At 39.6% G+C, this 24,423-nt stretch overlaps 1 protein-coding gene and 1 long non-coding RNA gene across 4 annotated transcripts in view; one reads left to right on the top strand and one right to left on the bottom strand.

Moving 5' to 3' along the window:
- Window positions 1–304: 304 nt before the first annotated feature.
- Window positions 305–2,423, bottom strand: ID4 (inhibitor of DNA binding 4, HLH protein). Its single transcript, XM_045847129.1, has 3 exons — window positions 1,571–2,423; window positions 1,111–1,169; window positions 305–535 (listed from the first exon to the last, which is right to left on the bottom strand). The coding sequence occupies exons 1-2, from the start codon at window positions 2,009–2,011 to the stop codon at window positions 1,125–1,127; spliced, it is 486 nt and encodes a 161-aa protein (XP_045703085.1). The 5' UTR covers window positions 2,012–2,423; the 3' UTR covers window positions 305–535; window positions 1,111–1,124.
- Window positions 1,063–24,423, top strand: part of LOC123824028 — a 108,676-nt gene continuing 85,315 nt past the window's right edge. For all 3 annotated transcript variants that reach the window (XR_006786635.1, XR_006786634.1, XR_006786633.1), the window contains exons 1-3: window positions 1,063–1,199; window positions 17,139–17,316; window positions 20,798–20,928. This is a non-coding gene — a long non-coding RNA (uncharacterized LOC123824028). The remainder of the gene's footprint in view (window positions 1,200–17,138; window positions 17,317–20,797; window positions 20,929–24,423) is intronic.

Genomic DNA, 24,423 nt, shown 5'->3' with positions numbered 1-24,423 from the left:
AACATCTCTATATATACACGTATGAAATGTCACTCAGTTATCTATACAATATGTAACATTCTTGCAGGGAAAAGAAAGCTCCCTGCCCCGTTTTAATCATCTATTTTAAACAATAGATGTTAAAAAAAAATATCTACAATGCTCTGGTATATTAGTAAAGCTTCAAAACAAAAATTGAGCTCCTTGGTCACAAGTAGGCTTCTAAACTCATTTTTAACTCTTGATCTTCTATTTATCAGTCCTGTTACACTTAAGCTTAAAAGTTAAACTGCACCTCAGAAAACACAGAAATGTACAATTCACAGCGGTTATAAATGAAGAGACAAAAGAGAATACGGATGTAGACTTTATGAACGTGCAAAAAGAAAAAGATGAAAGTTTTAATTTTCTTTCCTCTCGCTCTTGGAATGACGGGTGAAAACGTTTCTAGGATTTGCTGATGTTTTCTCCTTTCCTCCGGTGCCATTTTTTCTCTAAGTTCTGCTCTTCCCCCTCCCTCTCTAGTCTCCTGGCTCGGGCTCAGGCGACCGCACACCTGTGGAAGAGGAATGAATAGAGGGGGTGTGGGAACCTTCCCGCTGCAGACTAACTGGCGCCACCGACCAAACTCAAGACATGCTTGATCAACAACCCAAAACAAACCACCAGGTCAGACAACACCCGCAGCCCGTGGCCGGCCAGGCGCCGAGCGGACAGCCGCGGGCCCCCGGGAAGCCAGGAGAGGGGACACACTCCCGGGCCCCATCCGCATCCCCCTTTCTGGGTGTCAGACTGCTGCGCGGGGGTACAACGGGCAGTTTCCACGCCCTCGGCGGGGAGGAGGGCAGTTAGAGCCCGCAGTCACTGGAGGTGGCAAGGCCAGGAGCTGATGCGTCCCCATTTAGGGCGAAGTTCCAGTTACTAAAGCGAAGTTACGGATTCACTTACTAACTGGATGGCAGGGAGGGGTGGGTGTGGGGGGGGGGGCGGGCGGCGGCGGTTGCCCGCCTTCTCCGGAGTTTGCCCTCTGAAATGCTGGGGGCAAAGAACACTGTGGTGCCTGGCACCGGAAGCCCCGGAGGACTAGCGTCTCCGGTGATCCGCCACTCGAGAAGAGAAAGGCGCGCTCACCTGGACAGCGCGGCTCAGCGGCACAGAATGCTGTCGCCCTGTTTGTTCACCGCGCCGGCCTGGAACAGCAACGGAACACCAAGGGAAAGGTTAGCAGGCGCAAACACCGCACTCGTCACTGTCCTGGATTCGTTCCGGGAAACCAGGCTAGCGCGCGGATTCTCCACCCCAGCCTGCAGCCCTGGGGACCCCCTCCTCTCACCCGCCCCCGGGGAACAGGCTGGACTTGACAGGCCAGGGTGCGCCCAACCCCACTCCCACCCTGCGCGTTCACCCTGACCAGCGCTCATTGAGCCCAGCCAGCTACAGGCGGGTTCGGGCGCCCGGAGAAGGGGGGTCCCGGGTGCTGTCATTCTCGAGTGCCCCGGACCCGAGGAATGGAAACGCGGTGGCCGGAAACCCAGTCACTGCCCTCCTGGACCCCCGCGGCGGTCGCCGGGGCCGGCGCCGGGCCTCTCACCGGGTCGGTGTTGAGCGCTGTGAGCGGAGTCCGCGGCGGAGCTGCCGGACAGGTCCCGGCCGAGTGGTGCGGTGGCGCCGGTGGGGGCGGCTGCCTCAGCAGAGCCGGGTGCGTCTCCAGGGCCAGCTGCAGGTCCAGGATGTAGTCGATAACGTGCTGCAGGATCTCCACTTTGCTGACTTTCTTGTTGGGCGGGATGGTAGGCACCAACCTTCGTAGGCGGCTGTAGCAGTCGTTCATATCGCACTGCAGGCACAGCGCTGGCTCCTCCGCCGCCGCCTCCGCCGCCTTGCAGCGTGCGGCTGCAGCAGCCGCCGCCGCAGCCGCCGAGCCGCCCAGGCTGTGGCTGTGCTCGGCCAGGCAGCGTAGCGCCAGCTCCCCTCCGCCGCAGCCCGACGGCGCCTTGCGGCCCGAGGGGCGCACCGGGCTCACCGCCTTCATCGCGCGCGCCCTGCGCCCTGTGCGAGCGGACACGCTAGGGCGAACGAAAGAGGCAGGCAAGCGCCGGGCTCCTGCCCGTGGCCGGCTTCACTCTCCTTTCCTTCGCAACCGGCGCGCTCAGTCCGCGCTCCAGGCACCGCGAAGCTCCCAACGATCTCGCGCCCAACAATTGACTGAGGGTCTGTCCGGGTTTTGCGAGGGGATCTCTCTGCTCAGTGGGCGACACTCGGCTGGGACCAAAAGGCAAGAATAATCAAAAGCACTGGAAGGAAAGCTGCCCACCAGGGCCCCTAGTCACTCCCTTCGGAGCTCCGACTATAGCCTAGCCTCCGCCGCCGCACTCCTGAACGCCCGAGGTCCCCCGCTCCCAGCACAGACTCCCAAAAGCACCTCCTCGCTGCTTTCACCAGGCCGTCGCGCAGCAGTATTTATAGAGCCGCGCGCCCTAGGGGCGGGGCCAGAGCGCAGGCTGGGTCCCCGCGCGAGCCGAGTGGAGCAGGGCTGGGCGTGCGGAGGGAGCCGGCGAGGGCGGAGGCTCCGGGCAGTGGTGGGGGGGCGGGGAGCCGGGCAACCCAGCGGAGGGGTGGGCGGGGGGTCGGGAGTGGCCAGCCAATTGGGCGGACGGTGCCACCTCAGGGACTGACGCCTGGGCCAATGGGATGGGCACTCCATTCCGTCAACGCCGTAGGTCGGATCTCTGAGAAAAGAGCCGGGTGGGAGCGGGGCCAGGCTGGTGTGTGCCCTAGGGAGGGGAAAGAGAGAGAGAAGTTCCTGCGTAGAACTGCGGGAATGTGCGGCTGGAATTCATTCTCCTTCGGCTTAAACTGCTGAAGCATCGCTGAGCCTTCCTGGCTCGAGAATCTCCTGCCACCCCGAGTAGCGTGGCGCCTAGGGACCCTCCGCCCGCCACCCATCATCACTCCATACCTGGGATTCCAGTGCCTTAAGAGACACTGCTCAAGAAGGCACGTTCCTTCTGTTCTCTATTTTTCCCTCTCCGGTTCATTATTTGCCTTTTCACAATTGCCTAAACCATAATGATGGAATGGAATGTGTAGCCCTTCCGTTTTCTTTTATGAAAAGGTTTAAAGCTTGGGGGCGGGGTAGGGGGGGGGGGGGGAAGAAAGAATGCCGAATGCAATTTTTTGGTGAAAGGAGATATAAATAAAACAAAACATCATAAATTTTTTCTTTTGCCCATCTAGGTGCAAAAGTGGACTCAAGAAATGCAATTGCCTTAAGTATTACATTTGAGCATGTAAATATTAAAAATGCATGGACATGGAGTATTTAAAATTCCACCATGACGTATAGTATTAATCCGTTTTATGTAAAATTCAGACCTGTAACTTAATGTAGGCCATTAATGCACTGCTTCACGTATGTCAACGTATCCCTCTTTAAATAAGATGCTGAGACTACGCAGAGTCTCCTTTTGCAACAAAGCATTAAAATTCACACTTCCAGTCCATGGAGTCCTGTTTGGGCCCCACTGTGCCCAAAGTCTGCTAATTAAGGATGGTTCTGTTAGATTTCTCATGGAAAAGCTGTCCTTCAAGGGTTCAAAACAAAATTACACAATGTACTTTGATAGGGCCTTGTGTGAACTCAAAGAACTTACATGTATATGCTCATGGACATGAGCTGAGGAGGGAATGCTGGAGGGTGGAGGGTGCAGCGAGGAGGGGGAGAAAAGGGAGAAAAAAATATTGGGACAACTGTAATAGCATAATCAATAAAAACTTTTTTTTAAAAAATTGAGCCCTTCAGATGAGAAATGAGCATAAAAACTCGCAGTCAGTGAAGACATGAATTTTGAGTGCTGTCACCCTTCAAACCTCCCATCTTTAAACAAGCTAAGAGATGAACTAACTCTAGTTATCTTCATTCATGTTCATGATATGGATTGGCACCTTCATTTTTAAAGATAATTGAATGAGACATGGACCTCCTCTCTTCCTGTCTTCCCTCTGTTAGGAAACCCTCTCTCCTTTCCCACAGCTGACATACTTGCAGCAGGCAGGTGTTTTGTTTAGCCACGTGGGTACTTTATGACTATTGCACTACTAGTATTTCCCCAGAGCACATTCCTTTTTCCTGATGAAATGGGGAGTAATTATTTAATGCTGGTTTCACAAGTAGATGCAACAATCCTCCTCTTCCTTTATACATTACTGCCTCTAATAGTTGTTTGGAAACAAGTGACATTCTCTTTTACTTACATGTATACATAAATGGTCTATGTGCACACTTACCAAGAAGAGCAGATTTATAAAACCCCCAAGATAGGCCCCCTAAATATTGTCATGGTTTTATATATTCTTGTGTTAGTATAAACACACACACACACACACACACACACACAGAGAATATTGTCATTTTAGACAAAAAGTTGGTTGAGGGAGGAGTGGTGGTGGTAAGCTATTATCTTAGAGCCAGTCATATCAGCACAGATAACGATAACACATGGATATATGTACAGACATTCTGTTCCATCGATTTTTCTCTTTTCTGGAGTATAAAAGCAGCTCCAAAATTTAAAACCCAAGATTTTTCTCTGTTTGGAAAAATGTAACTATGCTAATATGCATTTCAAAACTTTATATATCTGAACTTAATTGAAATTAAAATTTAATTTTTAAATATGTGACACAAAGGGACAATCCTATTCATCTCTTTGGATTTTGCTAAATCTCAGAGGGCCATGCCCTAGGCATGGCAAGTGCCAAATGCCTCAGTTTCAAGTTTTGTTAGAGGTCTTCTTGGTGACTGGCTTAAAATCAGAAAGGCTGAGTTACTGTGGGAGGTAAATTCAAAGGCGTGTACCCTGGCCATGTGAATAAGAGCACCCAGGAAAAATATGATCCCCAAATCTTGCCAGCGGAGTAGGCAAAATCAGGTATTGTACTGTTCTTTTTGAAGGTTGGAAGGGACGAGGAAATTCAAAATTAAAGTGCTATGTAAAATATTGTACAATGGAAATAAAGAATAATATTCTGTGCTTTGGGGTCCCTGAAGCCAGAGACTATTAGGGGCTACACAATGTATACTTTCGATTCTTAGACATGACGTCAAAGCTGAAGTCACAAAAGACTCTTGGCACTGACAGCTCAAAACAGAGTTTACTCAGCAATTACCAGCTTTTGGAAAAACCTTACAAGCTACATTATTTCTACTGTGCAAAGAAGGAAATTTAGTTTCCCACGACTCTTCCTTTTACATCAAAATGCTTCCCTCGCACTTGTGAAAATAGGCTGGGCTAGCCAAAAGCCCTTTGCCACGGAAGTGCTAGAGACTACCAGAATGTTCCTCTACGGGAAGCTGGGATGAAATATTCATAGAATTGCTAGGAAGCCCTGGTGACCAGAGTCATGTGTACACCCCTCCTCCAGACAAAGAGGTTTGCAGCCCTTTCTGGGGATGCATTCTAGAGGCTAATCAGACCCTCACTGAACTGTAATACCCAGCCTCTCAGAATTCACAATTGCCCTGTGTTTACATGAAGTAAGGGTATCCAAGCATATTGTGCTATTCAGCGCAAATGCCTTTTTAGGACTTGATACTTCTTTCTCCATGGCTGGCAGTGAAACAGTGGGTGGGCTCAGACACACAGATAAACACGAGCGTTCCCATGCCTTGGTCTCTCTCTAGATGTACATGGTCACTGAAGGAGGCGCAGGCATTCTTTCAGGGCATACGAAACCACTATGTACTCTGCAACAAGAATGTCCCTTGCTCCAAAAGAGTAAACCAGGCAATGTGGCAATTCAAGCTCAAGGTTGCTTTATCTGGCACTTAAGTATTACAAACTTACTTGTGCTACCCTTGGATTGCTGATATCGGTCCCGGAAGAACTGATAACCTCTTGGTTAGCCCAGTCTTGGAAAAGCCTTATAAGAAGGAGATACTCATATATTGAACATAGCAAGGCAAATGTGTCCAGCAAAAATGCCTACATCAGGAGTTCTAAAAGGTAGTCTGTTGAAATAAGAAATAGGTGATTTTTAAAAAGCCCTCCTCAGACAGATTAAGGACAGAAAAATGAAAGAGGTGTCACTTTTTACCTTAGGAGATGCAAAGAGCACGGGCTCAAAGCTCGAGCACTCTGAGATCCAATTTTGGCTCCTAGTTTTTTATCTTTAAGCTGGATTTTTTAAATTTCTGTACCTTTCATGTATATTAAAGAAGGATAAAAATTGTATCTACCTTATAAGGTGTTTCCATACATACAAGGACTTATATAAATTTCTTAGAACAGTGTCTAGCACATAATAAGTGTATAAACGGTGTTCAAATTCATTGTTATTTTTGGCAAATAATATCTTAAGTCTGTGGCTTGTCTTTTTATTTAATCTTTTGAGAACAGAATTTTTCAATTTTGATTGTTTAATCTATTAATTTGTTCTTCTATAGATTATGTTTTTGGTATTGTATTTATCTAAGAAATCTTTGTATAACCCAAGGTAACAAAGGTGTTCTGTTTTCACCTAGATGTCTTACAATTTTGGGGGCTTGGTTGGTTTCATGGGCATGCACCTTATGCAGTCACATGGGGTCCCGTGCTTAAAGGGTCCATGCTTGATTCAATGCTCTGCTATTGACCATCTTGAAATTCCCAGTAATTTTTGAACAAGGGCATTTTCATCTTGTACTAGGGCTGAAAATTATGTAGCCAGTGCTGGTTCTAGGTTTTATGTTTTGGTCTATGATCCACTTTGGGGTTATTTTTGTACATGATTAAATATTTGGGTTGAGGTTAATATTTTTGAATGATGGAAAGAAGGGGAAGGGACTAGTCAAAGAACATGTTTGAATGACTCATGGTCCTGTACAACAGTGTGGGGATTTGTTAACAGGGTGCAGCCAAGAGGGGACCCCAAATAGGGATTTGGAATGGGGTCCAGAACTCAAGGTGTCCAGGAAATATTAGAAAGATATATAGGATATTCTCACCCCTTTCCCCCACAGGTGTGAGTTGGGGGAAGGAACACATGGAGCAGGAACATGAAGGGCTGTTTTGTTCAGTGACAGCTTTGCAGCTAACCTCTGGCATGGTCATTTAACATATCTATAACTTTTAACTGGTTGCATAGATATGTTAAATAGCTGTGGCCATGCTTTGAGCCAGGGAAAAGGGAATGGCATCCACCCAAGATGTAACTGGGGGGCAGGTCCCCCGAGTTACAGTGCCTGTGTGAGAGCTTGGAGAAGATTGACTCCATGACATGGGGCCATGCCTGCCCAGACCCACTATGGCAGCCCAGGAAAGCTAGAAGGATATGGGAATGCTGACAAGTGTACCTGATGTGGGAGGAGTCAGAAATGGGGCTGCAGAGGAAGATTGGTGCAGGGATTTAAACCCAGATGTGGCAGCCATTAAGGAGAGAGAACCATGAGGCTGTGACAATAAAGAGGGGACAACCATGTGGCTGTGGCAACAGAGGAGTGACTTCGTGCTTCTGGCAGAGAGGGGACCCCCGCAGCTTGGGTAGAAAGAATCACCATGTGGCTTTAGCAGAGAACTGCTACTCAGCTTTGGCAGAGTGGCGACCCCTACTACCTGTGGCTTTGCCAAGAAGAATCATGAGGTGTTGGCCAGAGTGGGAACCCCTGCAGCTTTGGTAGAAGAGGACCACATGGCTTTGGGGTGCCCCCTTTGGCCACGTGGCCTGGGAAGCAGGAGAGACTTTGCCTGAAAGAAGGGTGAAAGAACTCTTGCCAGTAGGCCATGAGAAGGTGCCACATGGCTTTGAATTAACTGGAGATCCAGCCTGGATGGTGACACAGCTGACAGTGTCAGTAGCCTGAATCATGGACATTTGCTTCTTTTCCTAAGACGCGGTACCCCAATTAGGACAGGGGGAGAAGGAAGCACTGTGGGCATCTATGGGTATCCAAAAAGGACTTTGATATTTTAATGAGGACATTAGGTCACTACTTTTTTTTTTAGATTTTATTTATTTATTTTTAGAGAGGGAAGGGAGGGAGGGAGAGAGAGAGAGAGAAACATCAATGTGCTGTTGCTGGGGGTTATGGCCTGCAACCCAGGCATGTACCCTGGCTGGGAATCGAACCTGCGACACTGGTTAGCAGCTTGAGCTCAATCCACTGAGCTACGCCAGCCAGGGCTAGGTCACTACTTTAAGTCTGTATAGCATTAAATAAACATTTCCTTTTTTTTTTTTTTTCTCACAAATCTCTGGTCTTGAGAGACATCTTTCCTAAGGCAGCAGACAACGAACTTAGTGAGGGTCCTTTCTGTAATAGTATGTTGGTGTACCCCCCTTTTCCCTGTGTGTGTGTGTGTGTGTGTGTGTGTGTTCTGTAACAGATTGACTGTGGGAGCAGGGGGTATGTTGGGTGGAGGAGGGCAAAGTGGAAAACACTGGGACAACTGTAATAGAATAACAATAAAATTTTTTAAAAGTACAATGCACTATGATCAAGTGAGGTTCGTGCCCCAGGAATGCAGCATTGGTTAAAGATTGAAAGTTAGTGTAATTTGCCTTATTAATAAACTAAAAACAAAAAGCCATAAAAGAAAAAGAAAATGTACACCCAATCATTCCAGCATTCTTTGTAGAAAAAACTACTTTTTTTCATTGGATTGGCTTCTACTTATATTAAAAATTGGTGGTGTATGTGTATGAGTCTTTTTCTGGCCTCTGAGTTCTACTCCATTGGTCTATTTTTCCCTTTTCATGCCATGACCATACTGTCTTGGTTAGTGTAGCTTTTTAGTAAATCTCGAAATCAGGTAATGTTGTTGACTCCAGCTTTGTTCTTCTTTTCAAAGTTGTATTGGTTATTCTGGGCATGTTGCATTTCATATAAATATTAGAGTCAGTTTGTGAATTTCTTCAAAAAAGAACTTGTAGGTAAAGAGGTCAAATACATGGTGACAGAAGGAGACTAACTTTCGGTGGTGAGCACACAATGTAATAGACAGATGATGTAATACAGCATTGTACATTTGAAACTTATATAGTTATTAACTAATGTCACCCAAATAAGTTTAATTTAAAAAAGAACTGGTATCTAAAAAATATAAAAACATATATCCAGAGTATACACACACTCAAAACTTAACAAGAAAATGAACAGGGAGGGGGATAACTGGGGAAAGAAGGGGAAAGGTCACAAGGAACATGTATAAAGGACCCATGGACAAAGACTACAGGGCGGGGGAGCACAAGGATTAAATGTGGGAGGTGGGAATGGGTAGGGGAGAGAGAAGTCAGGGAGAAATGGGGACAACTGTAATTCAACAGTTATATATATATGTGTGTGTGTGTGTGTGTGTGTGTGTGTGTGTGTGTGTGTGTATATCTGATTAAAACATGGACAAAAGACCACTAAATAAGATATAAAAATGACAAATAAGCACATAAAAAGATGCTCAACATCACTAGTCATTCAGAACATGTTTCAAAACTACAATGAAATATCTCTATATACCTGCCAGAACTATTAAAAATAAAAAGACTAACCATACTAGATATTGGTAAGGATGTGGAACAACTGGAAGCCTCTACACTGCTGATGGGAATGTAACTTGAGGAAAACCACTTTGGAAAACAGCATAGACATACTGTATGACTTATTCATTCCACTGCTGGGCAAAGATCCCAGAGAAATAAAATTATATTTCAAGGGCCACAAAGGGCCAGAGGAAATGAAGCAGCATGAGAATGATGAATATATTTATTATCTTGATTATAGTAATGGTTTCATGGGCATATATGTCAACTCTTATCAAGTTGTGCAATATATATATATATACACACACACACACACACACACACACATACAATAAGTGGCTTATTATATGCCAATTATATCTCCATAAACCTGTTAAAAGTATTAATTTTTAAAGTTAACTATTATATTTCAGAATAGCTCCTTCCCTGAAACTACCAGAATCTGTCTATAAATTCCATAAATAGGCATTTTATAGTTTCTCTTTTTATTTTTGAATTTTTAAAATTTTTCAATTACAGTTGACATTCAATGTTATTTTATATTAGTTTCAGGTGTACAATTAGACAATTAGATAATTTACAAAGTGATCCCCCTGGTAATTCTAGTACCCACTTGCCACCATACATAGTTTTACAATATTATTGGTTATATTCCCTATGCTGTACTTTACAATCCTAATAGTAATCCTTTACTATTTTGTAACTATCAATCTGTACTTCTTAATCCTTTCACATTTTTTTACCCAGTCCCCCGAAACCTCTTCCCATCTGGCAACCTTCAGCTCTCTGTATCTAAGAGTCTGTTTCTGTTTTATATGTTTGTTTATTTTGTTCTTTAGATTCTACGTATAATTTAAATCATATGGTATTTGACTTTCTCTGACTAACTTATTTCACTTAGCATAATACCCTCTAGGTTCATCTGTGCTCTCACATATGGTAAGATTTCCTTATTTTTATAGCCAAGCAATGTTGTATTGTATATATGTACCACCTCTTTTTTATCCACTTGTTTATTGATGAGCAGGCACTTAGGTTGCTTTTATATATAGGCTATTTTATATATTGGCTATTGGGTTGTTTTTGTATATTGTAAAAAAGTGCTGCAATGAACATAAGAGTGCATATGTCATTTTCAATTAGTGTTTTGGATTTCTTAGGAGATGTACCCAGAAGATGAATTGCTGGATCATAAGGTAGTTCTATTTTTATTTTTTTAGGAAACCTCCATGTTGTTTTCTATAGTGGCTGCACCAATCTGTCTTCCCACCAGTAATGCATGAGGGTTTCCTTTTCTCCACATTCTAACCAGCACTTGTTTGTGGATTTATTGATGATAGCCATTCTGACAAGTGTGAAGTGATTTCTCATTGTGGTTTTAATTTGCATCTCTCTGATAATTAGTGACATTGAGTATCTTTTCATATGGCTATTGGCCATCTGAATGTCCTCTTTAGAGAAGTGTCTATTCAGGTCCTCTGCCCATTTTTTAATTGGACCGGTTTTTTTTTTTGGTGTTGAGTTGTATAACTTCTTTATAAATTTTGGATATTGACCCATTATCAGAAGTATCATTGGTGAATATGATCTCCCATTTACTGGGTTGTCTTTTAATTTTGTTGATGGTTTCTTTTGCTGTGCAAAACTTTTTAGTCTCATTTGTTTATTTTTTCTTTTGTTTCCCTTGCCTGAGAATATATACCAGAAAAAAGATTTCTAAGAGAAATGTCAGAGTTTACTGTCTGTGTTTCCTTCTAAGAATTTTATGATTTCAAGTCTTATATTTAAGTCTGTAATCCCTTTTAAGTTTATTCTTTTGTATGGTGTAAGAAGGTGATCTAGTTTCTTTTTTTTTTTGCATGTACCTGTCCAGTTTTCTCAACACCATTTATTGAATAGACTGTCATTACCCCATTGTATGTTGTTGCTTCTTCTGCCATATATTAATTGATCATTTGGTGTAGGTTTATTTCTGGGCTCCTTATTCTTTTCCATGGATCTATGTGTCTTTTTTTATGCCAGTATCATACTGTTTTGATTACCATAGTCTTTTAGTATAGTATAGTACCAGGTAATGTAATACTTCCAACTTTGTTCCTCTTTCTGAAGATTGCTCTGGCTATTTGAGGTCTTTTGTGGTTCTGTATAAATTTTTGAATTCTTTGTTCTAATTCTGTAAAAAATGCTATTGGTATTTTGATAGAGGTTGCGTTGAATTTGTAAATTGCTTTGGGTAGTATGGACATTTTAATGTTAATTCTTCCTATTCATGAACATGGTGTATGCTTTCATTTATTTGTAGCTTCCTCAATTTCTTTCTTCAATGTCTTGTAATTTTCTGAGTACAAGTCTTTTACCTCCTTGGTTAAATTTATTCATAGGCATTTTATTTTTTGATGCAGTTGTAGTGGGACGTTTCCTTAATTTTTCTTTCTGTAGTTTATTATTAGTGTATAAAAATGCAACAAATTTCTGAATATTAATTTTGTATCCTCCTACTTTACTGAATTCATTTATTAGTTTTAGTAGTTTCTTGGTGGAATCTTTAAGTTTCTCTATCATATCTTCAAATAATGAGACTTTTACTTCTTCCTTTACAATTTGGATGCCTTTAGTACTTTTTCTTGTCTGATTTCTGTGGCTAGGACTTCCAGTACAATGTTTAATAAAAGTGGTGAAAATGTCCAATGTTGTCTTATTTCTGGTCTTAAGGAAAATGCTTTTAGCCTTTCACCCTTGTGTATCATGTTAGCTGTTCTCTCGTTCTTTTTTTAAAGTCCATATAATATTGTTTTCAGTCAAGTATCATAGTATTAACTGAATTCTGGTGATATACACAAAGCAGGCATGAGACATACACTGATTTATTATTTTCAGTTGTCATGGTATCCATTTACATATTCAATCACTTGCTGGTAGTGGACCACATCTACTTTTCCCTGTTTTATATTGCTCTGACATGGATCTGAGGCTCCAATGAGGACCCAACCTGATTATTTGAAATAATTTTTCCCTTGAGCAAAAACTAAAGCTGTGTTCTGGACTCTCATCTCTGTGCTTCACCCTATTGTAGCATCTGCTGCCTCAATTGCCCCACATTAACAGGTGCCTGGCAGCAAACAGACACTTGGTGGAGAAGATAAGAAGCCTCATCATTCTATATTCAGGATGGCCTACCAGTTTTTCCTTTCCACCCTTTCCTTCTCAAGAAAATAAATAATCTACCAAGATTAAGTGCTTCTTACTCTCACTTCCAGAGCAGGGATTAAAAATTCCCAATTGGTACCATATTTTTGCTTCTAAAATCCTAGGGTTTAACCTCTATAAACTCAGATTCTCCATCTGGTAAGCAAAGGAAGGATTTAAAAGGATGGAGTACAGTTTAACTGCTTTGAAAGTCCAGGAAAGAGGCAGTTAGTAAACAACACAGGGCAGTATACTTGTGTATGATCAATATTCAGTGTTCACTGGTATCTATGCCTCTATTTAAAAGGGCTTGAAATAGGTAAAATGGTTATTAAAATGTCAAAAATCCAAGTTCTTGTTTTAAATTATCATTATTCTTTAGTAGAGAAATTCAAGACAAGAATCAATGTTTGTTTGTTTATTATTTAAAATACTATCTTAGCCCTGGCTGGTATGGCTCCATGGACTGAGTGCTGGCCTGCAAATGAAAGGTCACTGGTTCAATTCCTGATTGGGGCACAGGCCTGGGTTTCTGCCTGGGTCTCCAGTAGGGGGCGTGCAAGGAACAACCACACATTGATGTTTCTCTCCCTCTCTTCCTCCCTTCCCCTGTCTAAACATAAATAAATAAAATATTTTAAAAAATAAAAATAAAATTTTTAAAAATAAAATATTATCTTAATAAATATCAATGTGCATGTGTGTGTATCTGTTGCATTTTTTCTTTGGGCAGGTAGTACCGCAAGGGAAGTCATTGTTAAGAAGTTTTCTACTCATAGCATAAACTGTTGCCAGATTTACACCAAAGGGGTTTTATTTATATTTCCCTTTCTTTTAAAGTGAATATAAAATAATCTTCAAATACAGAAAAAGTATAATTAAATGTACTTTTCCTACTTTGAAAAAAGATGTTTAAATAAACAGTAATTGTTTCATATCTTGAACTGAATACTGTGTGTGGATCCACCACAGTAAATCTGCCTTTGCTAAGAGAAAACACTTTCCCAATCTGTTGATATGTAGGTCATGGTTCCCAAGAAAGGATACAATATTTGATAAACAGTTGCATTTTTTTTCTCTGAAGAGCAGTTTTTGAGACACTTTTGTAGCTCTCACACAGTTGTCACTGGTTGTTGGACGGCTGGCAATGTGAAGGGACTGTGTGCCTGCAGTGGAAAATGACTGCAGAAAGTGGATGAACAGCATAAAAACCCACTTACATGTGAAATAATGAAACTAGTACATTTTTTTACCAGCAAACCATGTACAGCAAAACATTTAAGAAATTAAAAATGCAGAACTAAAGGAAAAAGGACTGAGTTAACTTTCACCTTTATCAATGTAACCTGGACTATTTTCATACATGTATTTTTCATAGTATAAGATGCACTTCTCCCTCCCCCCAAATTTGGGAGGAAAAGGGGAATGACTCTTATAATCCAAATGTAGCTTACCTGGCTTGCTGTGGGTGGGGGTGGCAGTGGAGTGGGGTCACAGGTCATTAAATATTTTACCACATTTTTTTGGAATTTTTGAATTTTGAATTTTTTAATTTTTTTATTTTAATTGTTGTTCAAGTACAGTTTTCTGCCTTTTCCCCCATCCCAGCCCACCCCCCAGCCCTCCCCACCTCCTTCCTGTTTCCACTCCTCCCCCTTACTATTGTCCATGTGTCCTTTATACTTATTCCTGCAAACCCTTCACCCTTTTCCCCTGAAATTCCCTCCCCTCTCCTCTCTGGTCACTGTCAGCCTGTTCTCTATTTCAGTGTCTTTGGTTATATTTTGCTTGTTTGTTTGTTTTGTTGATTAGGTTCCTGTTAAAGGTGAGATCATATGGTATTTGTCTTTTACCGCCTGGCTTATTTCGCTTAGCGTAATGCTTTCCAGTTCCATCCATGCTATCTTGAAGGGTAGGAGCTCCTTCTTTCTCTGCTGCATACAATTCCATTGTATTTTACCACATTTTTTGTTTCAAAAATGTTTTTCCTATTTTCCTTTTCTAAAACCTAGGTGTGTCTTATAGTCCTAAAAATACGGTATATGAAAATAGTCCAGGTTAAACAAAACCATCCTTTGGGAGAGCTTAGAGGCAGAACTATTTTCCTTTGAATAGATTTAAATGATATTTATAATCTTTAAAGACTATGAACCTTAAAGACATATTTTTCTTAAAATATAATTGACAGAATAATATAAAAAGTTGATAATGCATTAATTAGATAATACTTCATCTGATGGAACCATATTTGCCATTTTAAAAACATCTTGTTCATTAAGTCAACATTAATATATGATTCTCTTGGTGTACATTATGTGCTAAAAATGAGAAAACACATGTTTTCAGGAAGAATAAAGCCATGACTGTGACAACATTGTAAAGGAGCTACATATATTATCACTGAGGCTTCTGGGCATAAGAATGGAGCTATATGACATCAAAGCAACTTTTTGAAAAAGCTTTAACATCATCCATGAAGCCATTGTTCTGTCTTTATCAGGAATCTAGAACCTGCAATACATAAAATGATTTTGCTCTTTGGCAGATTTTTAAATGGGCATGCTTGGCACCTTCCAACATTGTCTAATAACAGTCTTCCCAGAACTGCCAACTCTAATATCTGGTGACCATGGTTGGAAGAATGGTAATGCCTTCTTTTCATCCAGCTTCTAGAAAAAGCATCCTCTTATATCACTGAGATAAATGTGTCAGACCTCTGTGTTATGAAAATCAAACCTAACTCTTCATCCTCACTTTTAAGACTCTCTGTTAACTGATCTTTCTATAAAACAGCTTCAACTCAATTCAAGCCAAACCTATGCAAACATGTATTGTACATCTATTATATGACAAGACTATGTTCAAGAAAAATATCAGTTAGGATCTTTATCTTCATGGATCTTGCTGCTTAAGAAATGGTTTAAATAGACAGAAGATTACTCGATGGAATACAACGTGTTCTATGTAACATTGCATGAGTGTGGGGCCCAGTAGTGGAAAAAAACGAAGTCCGAGTCAAAGGAGACTTAAAGGAAAAGAGTTATTTGAGCTGAATCTTGCAAGATGACTTCCTTATAGCCAAATAGCTTTCCTAGTAGTGGGATAGCATGTACAGAAGCTCGGTGGGGTGAAATTGCAAGGATCTCCCTTGTTGTTCTCTTTGCTTTGACTTTCATTTGCTTATATTCAACTGTTACTTTTCTCCCTCACCTCATGGTAGTCTTCCCATCTAAACCATTTTGCACTCTCCTTTCTTCCAATCCACAGCCACCAACTATTTCAAAAAATGTTGAACTTAATGCAAAACAGCTTCCTCATTTAGGAGGAAACCATCTATCATTAATTCCATAACTCTAATTATTTAAAAATAACTCTATTGATGTTCTATTTTATAATGAAAATATATGTGTATATTGCCAAAAGAAATTTAAAAAATACAGAAAAAACAAACATGAAAATAAAGGTCATGTACAAACACATAATTAGAAATAATAGCTATCAACATTTTATTGTGCATATTTCCTCCATGCATATAGGTATTATTTCTTGAACAAAGATTTTAACGTACAATACATAATTCTTGGGAATCTAATTTTTCACTTTATATGGCATGTACATATTTCTATATCCAGAGTCACTTTGTCACAATTTTTGTAGTTACATTGTATTCTATTATGTATATTTGCCATAACTTATTTAACAAATTCTTAATTATAAATATTTTTATTATCTTCCATTTTTAATGTGTAGTTTTATCACAGCTGATTCACTTATTTCATCTCAATATTACATGGCAGTTTACATTTGTTGATGTGTGTGTTTTAGATCTTCAACTAAGTCTAAAGCAGCTTAGAGGCAAGGCCAGTTCTTTCTTGTCTTTTGTTACTTTTTAATGGGTCAGTGAGAGAATTATCCACATAGTAAGTGCTCACATGGCTACTCAGGGGGGTTGGCACAATCTGCTAGGATGACAGCCTAATGGAGAGCTGTTTAAAGGTGACCTGATGATTGGGAAGAAGGGTCGGAGGTTGTGGGGTATCTGCTAGGTCAACTGACATTCCAGGAAAGTTCTGGTCTACTCAGCAAAAAGCTTTAGGGAAAGTTGCTAAAATTGTAACTTATTTATGAACTTGCTGGTGTTTTCTCAAGTGAGGAGAGTGGTGGAAAGGAGAGGTCATGGGGTCTGTGTGAGCCAGAATGAGAATTATTACATACCTGGTGAGTTGAGTTGTGCCCATGCTTCTACGGCTCCTGCTGATTCTTGCTCTGCCCAGGGTTTACCTCCAAGCTGAACCTCCCTTTTCTCTTTTCCAATTCTTTATTTTCTTTTTCAATCATTTCCTACAATCAAAATTTAAATACAGTTGCGTGTTATTGTGACTATAAAGTTTATGCCTCCTCTGCACGCCAACTAATCATTATATTGACCCAAATTGGCCCAATTCTTTTTGTTCCTGTAGGTCAAACCAGTTTTCCCTGGAAGTGTGGAGTGACCACGAAAGGCAAAAGTAAACTACCTGTCCTGTTGATAAAACTGTAAACAAGAAATAAGTGAATAGAAAAGGCAAATTTTACCAAATTTCTTTGTGAAGAGTCAGGTGCTGATTTATTTTGTGGAACAGCCAAATACTATGTAAGGTAAGTAGTAGGTACAAGGAAGGGTCCGATTCAACAATATGAATTTAGAAATTGCTATTATAATAATGTTATCAACATTGCTTATTTATTTTGGCAAATTTCATCTTAGAATAAAAGTGTTGTTAGTGTAAAAATGATTCTTCATTTTGTTTCCATTGGAATATGATTAATGTTTTAATTTGTTGTTAATGAGACAGCAGTTTTATAATCCAGGTGTTCAGAAATCCACTATTTAATTTCTGAAAGGACATGAAATAACATTAGTGTTATACTCCTCCTTCATCCTGCCATAGCATGTGTCCTGAGCCCCAGGCTCCCATGGTGTCTTTATGTTGTCCTGCTGAACTGAGTGAGAGTGGGTATCATTTTATTAAAACCACAGTTCTGAAATCTTTACCACAGATTTATAAGGGGGCTCTTTCTTCCTTCTGACTTACATAGCTTTAAAAAAGGTTATCTTTCTTCTGAAACTTAGAATTGTTTCAAATAATGGCAAGAAGTAGTGGCCACAGTTCTTTATCTGTTGTTGCTTTTGTCACTGAATTTTCAGACAATTCCAGAATTTAGGAGTGAATGAACAGGAGGACCAAGCTTGGCAGGGAGCTCCAAAAACCATCTCTTAATAGTCCATCAACTTGTTACTGGGATGGTACGAGGCAGAGAAGGGAAATTGTCTGAAGGACTTCCTGTTCTCATTTCCTTGTCATGAATAAAAACCACAGTCTAGATATGGCTTCTCCTCTTGGTCATTTACTTTTTATAATCCTACCAGTGATTGTAGTACACACTGAATAATGGCTATTTTACAGCAAGCAGAGGAATTTGGGTTAGTAATTGGGAAGTATCTGGGCACTAATAGAACAAATAAATATATTGGAACAAAATTTTCAGAGATAAGGGAAAAGAAAATATAAGAGGTGGGGACAGGAACCCAGGCCTCACATTTAGGAGTGTAAGTACAAGGAGGAAAAAAATATTAGAGAAGGAACTTTGAACCAACGAGCTTTATTAATGACAATTCAGTCATGATAACTCTAGAACATTACATAAATATTAACTAGATCAACACATAGAATTTCCACTATATTCACATTTTTAACACAGAATATAATGATCTGGGTGGGAGATTGGACTAGAAATTATCTAGGTCCCTTCCAAATGTAAATTTCTGTGATATCATGGCATTTTTACATCAGTGTGCATGTTATTCCCTCTGGATTTGCAATCTCCAATTAACTTTGCAATTATAGTTTTAGTAAAATGATTCACTGGTCTTGCTTCTCAATGCCTAATACCACTTTAGTACACGCAGTAAAGAGATTAACCAACACCTTGGTGATGAAGGTACTTGGTCTATCTCAATAATACTAATATTTCATCTTTCAAGAGATTCAGCACTTATTTTAAAGCACCTCATTTGCTTTGTGCATGCCTTGTACATTGCCATCTAACACAGGAGTCTCATCTACAACTTGGAAAATATTTATATTCATGTAGTGGCTGTGTTTTTGAAATATAAAGTATGGCTATAAATTATCAATTCTGATTTCCATGAGTCATCCAAGAAAACTAGTCTCATTTTGCAATAGTCTTATTGCACAGATAAATTCTGGTTATCTACATTTTTATTGACTTTTTTCTGGGAACTGGAGTCTATATAGTTCCAAAAAGAATCTGCAACAGTTCACCTCATATACAACAGTGCACTGTCAAACTCAATCTTTCAATTAAAGAATGGAAATAAATAGCCAGTTCCCTTATAACTACATTACCTGAAGTTTGCAATTTGGGGGAGTATTTGCATTCACTCATTCATCTCTTCAAATACCTACAATACTTAAACCCAGAGGAGGCTTGACTCCATTGTATTATCATTCATCCATTATCTACCAATTTGTCCTATGTCCTTCTATTTCCTCTGGAGATTTAAATCTTTATAGTAATTGTTATATATATTTATTTATTCTGACCAACAAGTTCTAGAGAAGTATACTCTGCAAATATGGGTTACTTTAAGAAAGTAGTAAAATGAATATCTCTTTCACCATATGAAAAGCCATGCCAAAAGTGATGGTGTTGATGAAATGGTAGGGATTGGAAATAGACTAACACTGGTTTCCAAATCTTGGTGTGCAAAACAATCTTCTGTATACTTGCTTAAAATACAGACATCTGGTAGCCACCTTGAGTTGTTCCACTTCAGGTGATTCAAATGCAGTGATTCAAGGGCCACATTTTAAAAAATACTGGTCTAATCAATGGTAAGTATAATAATAAATTTAAAAAGGAAACACTGTGCATATGGAATTTCATTGAGCCTATAGGTAAAGGTAGATAATTCAAGAAAGGTTTTTTGGAGAGTTATTTGTACAGAAATTTTAGGAGCTTACACACTAGGAATGAGAATGAATTGGGGAGGGAACACAGTGGAGATAGATATTCATGATGATGATATGACAGCTTGTAGTAGCTACCATGTACTGAACTGTGACCAGACACTGTGAAATGGCTTCACATTTAGATATACATCATTTAATTTTCTCAGTCCTGAGAGGCATCATCTTAAAATGAAGGACTGAGTGAAATTAGTAGTTGTGATAGGCAGAGGAAATGTAGATGAAGAACTGTAAGAGAGTAAAAGAAGTCAATCAGATATAGAGATTAATAATCTATATCAATATCTCTGCCTCTAAGTATACATATAAACTCACTTTCAGAAGTCTAAGCACTAATCACTAAATACTAGTGTTAATATATATGCTATATTTTCAAACTTTGAATCAAGCCAGGGAGGTTTGGAGAGAGAAATTGTCAACAAATAAATGCAGAAAAACCAAGATGAGCAGGGTAAACTGGTTCCCCAAATACAGACTCTCAGGAGTGAAAGGAGGAGCAGAGTCACTCAGCCAAGTTTCACTTTGGAGAACTCCCAGTATAGTGTAACCACCACGGCAGGTTTGGCACTAATGTGTACCACAGCCAGCAAAGGGGAGGGTGGAGCACATTTTCTGACAATGAAAACTCTTCACAGAGTTGGGTCAGAACAACATGAGCTCACTCCCTAACAAAGATCTAAAAATTCAACAAAATTATAAGTCATGAAAAACATATTGTTAATTCTCACATTTTATTTTAAAACTGAAGTTACATAAAACATATCCTTTTATGAGCTATGTAGCTTCTGTAATTAGGCCATGTGAAGATAAAATCAAAAGGTATAAAGTTTCAGTTGTGCAAGAGGAATAAATTCTAGCGATCTATGGGTAAAGTACAGCATAGAGCCCTTAGTTAATAACACTGTATTGAATACTTAAAATTTTGCTAAGAGGGTAGATCTTAAGTGTTTTTATCAAAGATAAGAAGTGGACAAATGAATGAATGAATAAATAAATAAAGCAGGAAGAAATATTTGAAGGTGATGGTTTCAAGGATGTATATTTATCACCAAACTCATAAAGTTGTATATATTAAATACATACAGAAAAAAAAATCAGCTGCTCTGGGGAAAATGTGACATAATCTGCAAGATTCTCTAAGAAACTCTTGGATCCCAGCTCTGGAGAAGTGATGAGTTCTGCATCCTAATCTGTCCTCAGCTCTACCATTGACTGGGTAAGTCTAGTGCAGTCTTTTCCTTTTCAGCTTTCCTGACTGTCGATGCAATGAGCAGCTAGAACTGATTGGTCTATGGAGTCCTGTTGAACTCCAACAACCCATGCTTCTAATTCATTCATTCTTTCATTAACTCGTTCGTTCATTTGCAGATATTGGTGGCATGCCCATGGCTTTCTGAGCACTCTCTTCAGCCAGCATACTTTGACACTAGTATCTGTCAGTCAGAATACCTCTTATCTGCTATTCTCTTTTCATTTCTGACTACTCCAGATCAGGTGGTCTGTGAGGTCACCTGTATTTTTATACTTGCTCAGTGTGGGCAGGAAATGGCTCTGACAGCTACCCAGAAATTCTGGTTGAGTCTAGTCCCCTCATGTGCCCAGGTGCTTTGTAAGGCTCAAGCAAAATTTTTCCCAGTTAGGTCATTCCCTCTGGTCTCTCCTCTATTTGACCCTTGTTGCCTGTGGATTTCAGAATCATATTTGTACGTGTGATATTTGCTCATGTTCTCAGACAGAATGCTCTCCTTAGTGGCTTTGAGGAGAAGAGGCCCCTTTACTGGCCTGTGGTTTTGCAGAAGAGTGAATCACTTAGCAATTTTATTATTAAATTTAGATTCTCTACAGTATAAACTATGCAGCTAGTTTTCCTATTTATCTAATATTTAAAGTCCATGAATATTTTAAAATTTTTGTTCTTAATTATGCAGATTTTATTTGTATAGGTGCAAACCATGGAAGTAGCCAGTAAAGCATGCTTCCTGCTTTGTTAAGCTGTATACAGTTAACTGACATTACCTAGAAACATCTGTTTATCATAACATAATTTAGAATTTCACTTTGTTTCCACAGTCACATTTAATGTCATGAAATGAAAATATATTGAATGTTTCCTTTACTCCTTTTTATCTTATTAAGTATTAATTTCTAATGATAATTTTCAACTTTTTTCATCTTGTGGCACACATAAACTAATTACTAAAATTCTGCAGCACAACAAAAATATATTTTTTGCCAATCTGACAAAAAATGAGTATAATTTTTATTCATTTGCAACAACAACAATAATAGTAGTGGTAATTACCTACCCTTTTTGTTCCAGGGAGATTTTTTTTAAAAATCAGGTACCTATACTTGTGTGTAAGGATTTCTGATACAAAGAATTGACCAATCAGATGTATGTTTATTATGTGATGGGAACAATAAGATGCAATGGTGTTAGATGACCTATGTATTTGTGACTCAAGATAGAGCATCACATCAGACAACTATTGTTATGTTGGCTGTTGTCACTGTTTTTAATTGACAAGCTAAGGAAAAAGAGGTCAGTGTCCCTGACTAAATAGTAAGGTACTGCAGATTTTAAAAATTCTTGTGACACTCCGGTTGAGAATCAGGGATTTACAATAAAAGTAAAATGATTTTTGGTATTCCTAAATTTTCCACAACAAACATGAACTACTGGTACAAAAAGGAAGGGAAGAAGGAAGGAAAAAAGAAAACATACAACCAAAGAATTTCTAGTTTAACTCTTTTTTGTTTAGTGTTATTATTGAAAAGAATAAAGCTTACTTACCAGTGACTTTTCTAGCTTAATAAGGGATCCTAGGAATTTTAGTTTTGGATGAAGACAATAAGCATAAAATTCAAGATTCATGTGAATTTTTCCTAGAATACAAATACACATATAGAATTCAGCCAGTCTGGCAGCAAAGTGTAGCACAGAAGGATGTTTTACATAGGAAACCATCAGTGCTCTGCATTTGAGGGTGCTGAAGACATAAGGGTTGTAGTATCATGTCATAGGTCCATCTTTGAGTGAATTTGATTTCTCTGTAGGTCATACACACACTCTAAACATAATTATTATCATGCTTCAACTTTTAAAAAAATAAACATTGTATTTGGAATAATTCTAAGCATACAAAAAAGTTGCAAAATTAGAACAGAGAGTTCTGTGTACTTGTTACTCAGTTTCTCTAGATATTAACATCTTACATAACTATGGTAGACTTGTGATGATTAAGAACTTAACTTTTTGATATTACTGTTAACTAAACTGCAGACTTCATTTGGATCTCACCAGTTTTCCTACTGGTTCTTCCTTTTACAGGATCCAATCTAGATTACCATATTGCATCTAGAACTCCAACTTTTGAGAAAGTTTAAGTCCAGAGTTAGAGCTAGAAAGAGCTCAGACCTAATGGATGGCAAGATTTAGAATCAGGAAGAGAAATTGAAATGGCACAAATGTCAGCCTTGGAAAAACCTCGACTTAAAAGATGTAGCCATCACTTTGTTTTACTTCAAGCAAGTGATATTTCTGATCTTACTGTCAGGTCATGTGGTATTTTGCTTTATTATCAGAATTTAACAGGAGTTCTTTTAGTGTTTTTTTTTCTTTTTTATTGACTTTATTTGGATGTCATGAGTTAAAATATATATGTAGGCTTCAGGTGTACAGTTCTATAACACATCATCTATACATTGTATCGTGTGTTCACCACCATGAGTCAAGGCTCCTTCCATCACCATTTATCCTTTCTATATACTCTTTTATCTCCCCAAACCCTCCTTTCGTTCTGGTAATCAGTATACTCTCGTCTCTGTCTATGAGTTGTTTTTTTTGTTTTGTTTTGCTTCATACCTTCACCTTTTTCATCCAACCCTGAAACCTCCCTCCCCTTTAACAGCTAACAAGGGTTCTTATAAGTCAAATATATTGAAAACCTGTTAACAAGGATAACTCCAAACTTAAGTGAAGGCCAATATCCCAGAGATGTAGCAGTATCATCTAAGTGAAAATGTGTACATAGTACTCTCGGATATTGTTATCACCAGATATGGATAGTACTGTGTGTATCTTATCTTCTTCCAATTTAGCCCTTATCCCCTGACCTGTAGCTACAGTAAGCATCACATTGTTTCTTTAATTCATTCGTTCATTCAAAAAAGCGGGAATTGAGGATTAGTTCGTGCTAAGCACTGGGCTGAGCTGCATGGATCCAGCAGTCTTTTGGTTGAACCTAGGAAAGATAACCAGGCTTTGTCGTACAGTGGATAGTTGCTAATGGAGGTATCCCTAGAGTGCTGAGAAAGAAGCATAGAAGACATGAATGAGGCAGGGGAAACTCTGGCAAAAGGCATGAAAGCACAAGGTTACATGTTCTTTTGAGTGTTCATGCCCTGCCTGGGAGCCAGGACAAGAACTGAAAATGGATGTGTAGGCAAGATGTATTTGTTAGAATGACAAAGGCCTCAGTTGGATGTTAGCCAAAGGGTCTAAATTCATCATGAAGAGGATGGGACACTAATGATCAGATTTTGCTTTGGAACGATTGGTGCAGAGAGGAAAGAATTTGAGGCAGGGAAACCAGAGGAAGTTTGGGGGGAACTATGGTTTATTCAAGATACCAAAAAGACATTCTTCCTCTTTTTTACTTGACCAACAAGTAAATCACCCTGTTAGGAGCAAGTTGAAATACTCTTTTTC

Source organism: Phyllostomus hastatus, unplaced genomic scaffold (genome assembly GCF_019186645.2).
Source record: "Phyllostomus hastatus isolate PE091 unplaced genomic scaffold, TTU_PhHast_1.1 phas_contig_524, whole genome shotgun sequence".
NCBI lineage: Eukaryota > Metazoa > Chordata > Mammalia > Chiroptera > Phyllostomidae > Phyllostomus > Phyllostomus hastatus.
Note: the sequence above shows the minus strand (reverse complement) of the source record. Positions and strands in the feature narration are given on the sequence as shown.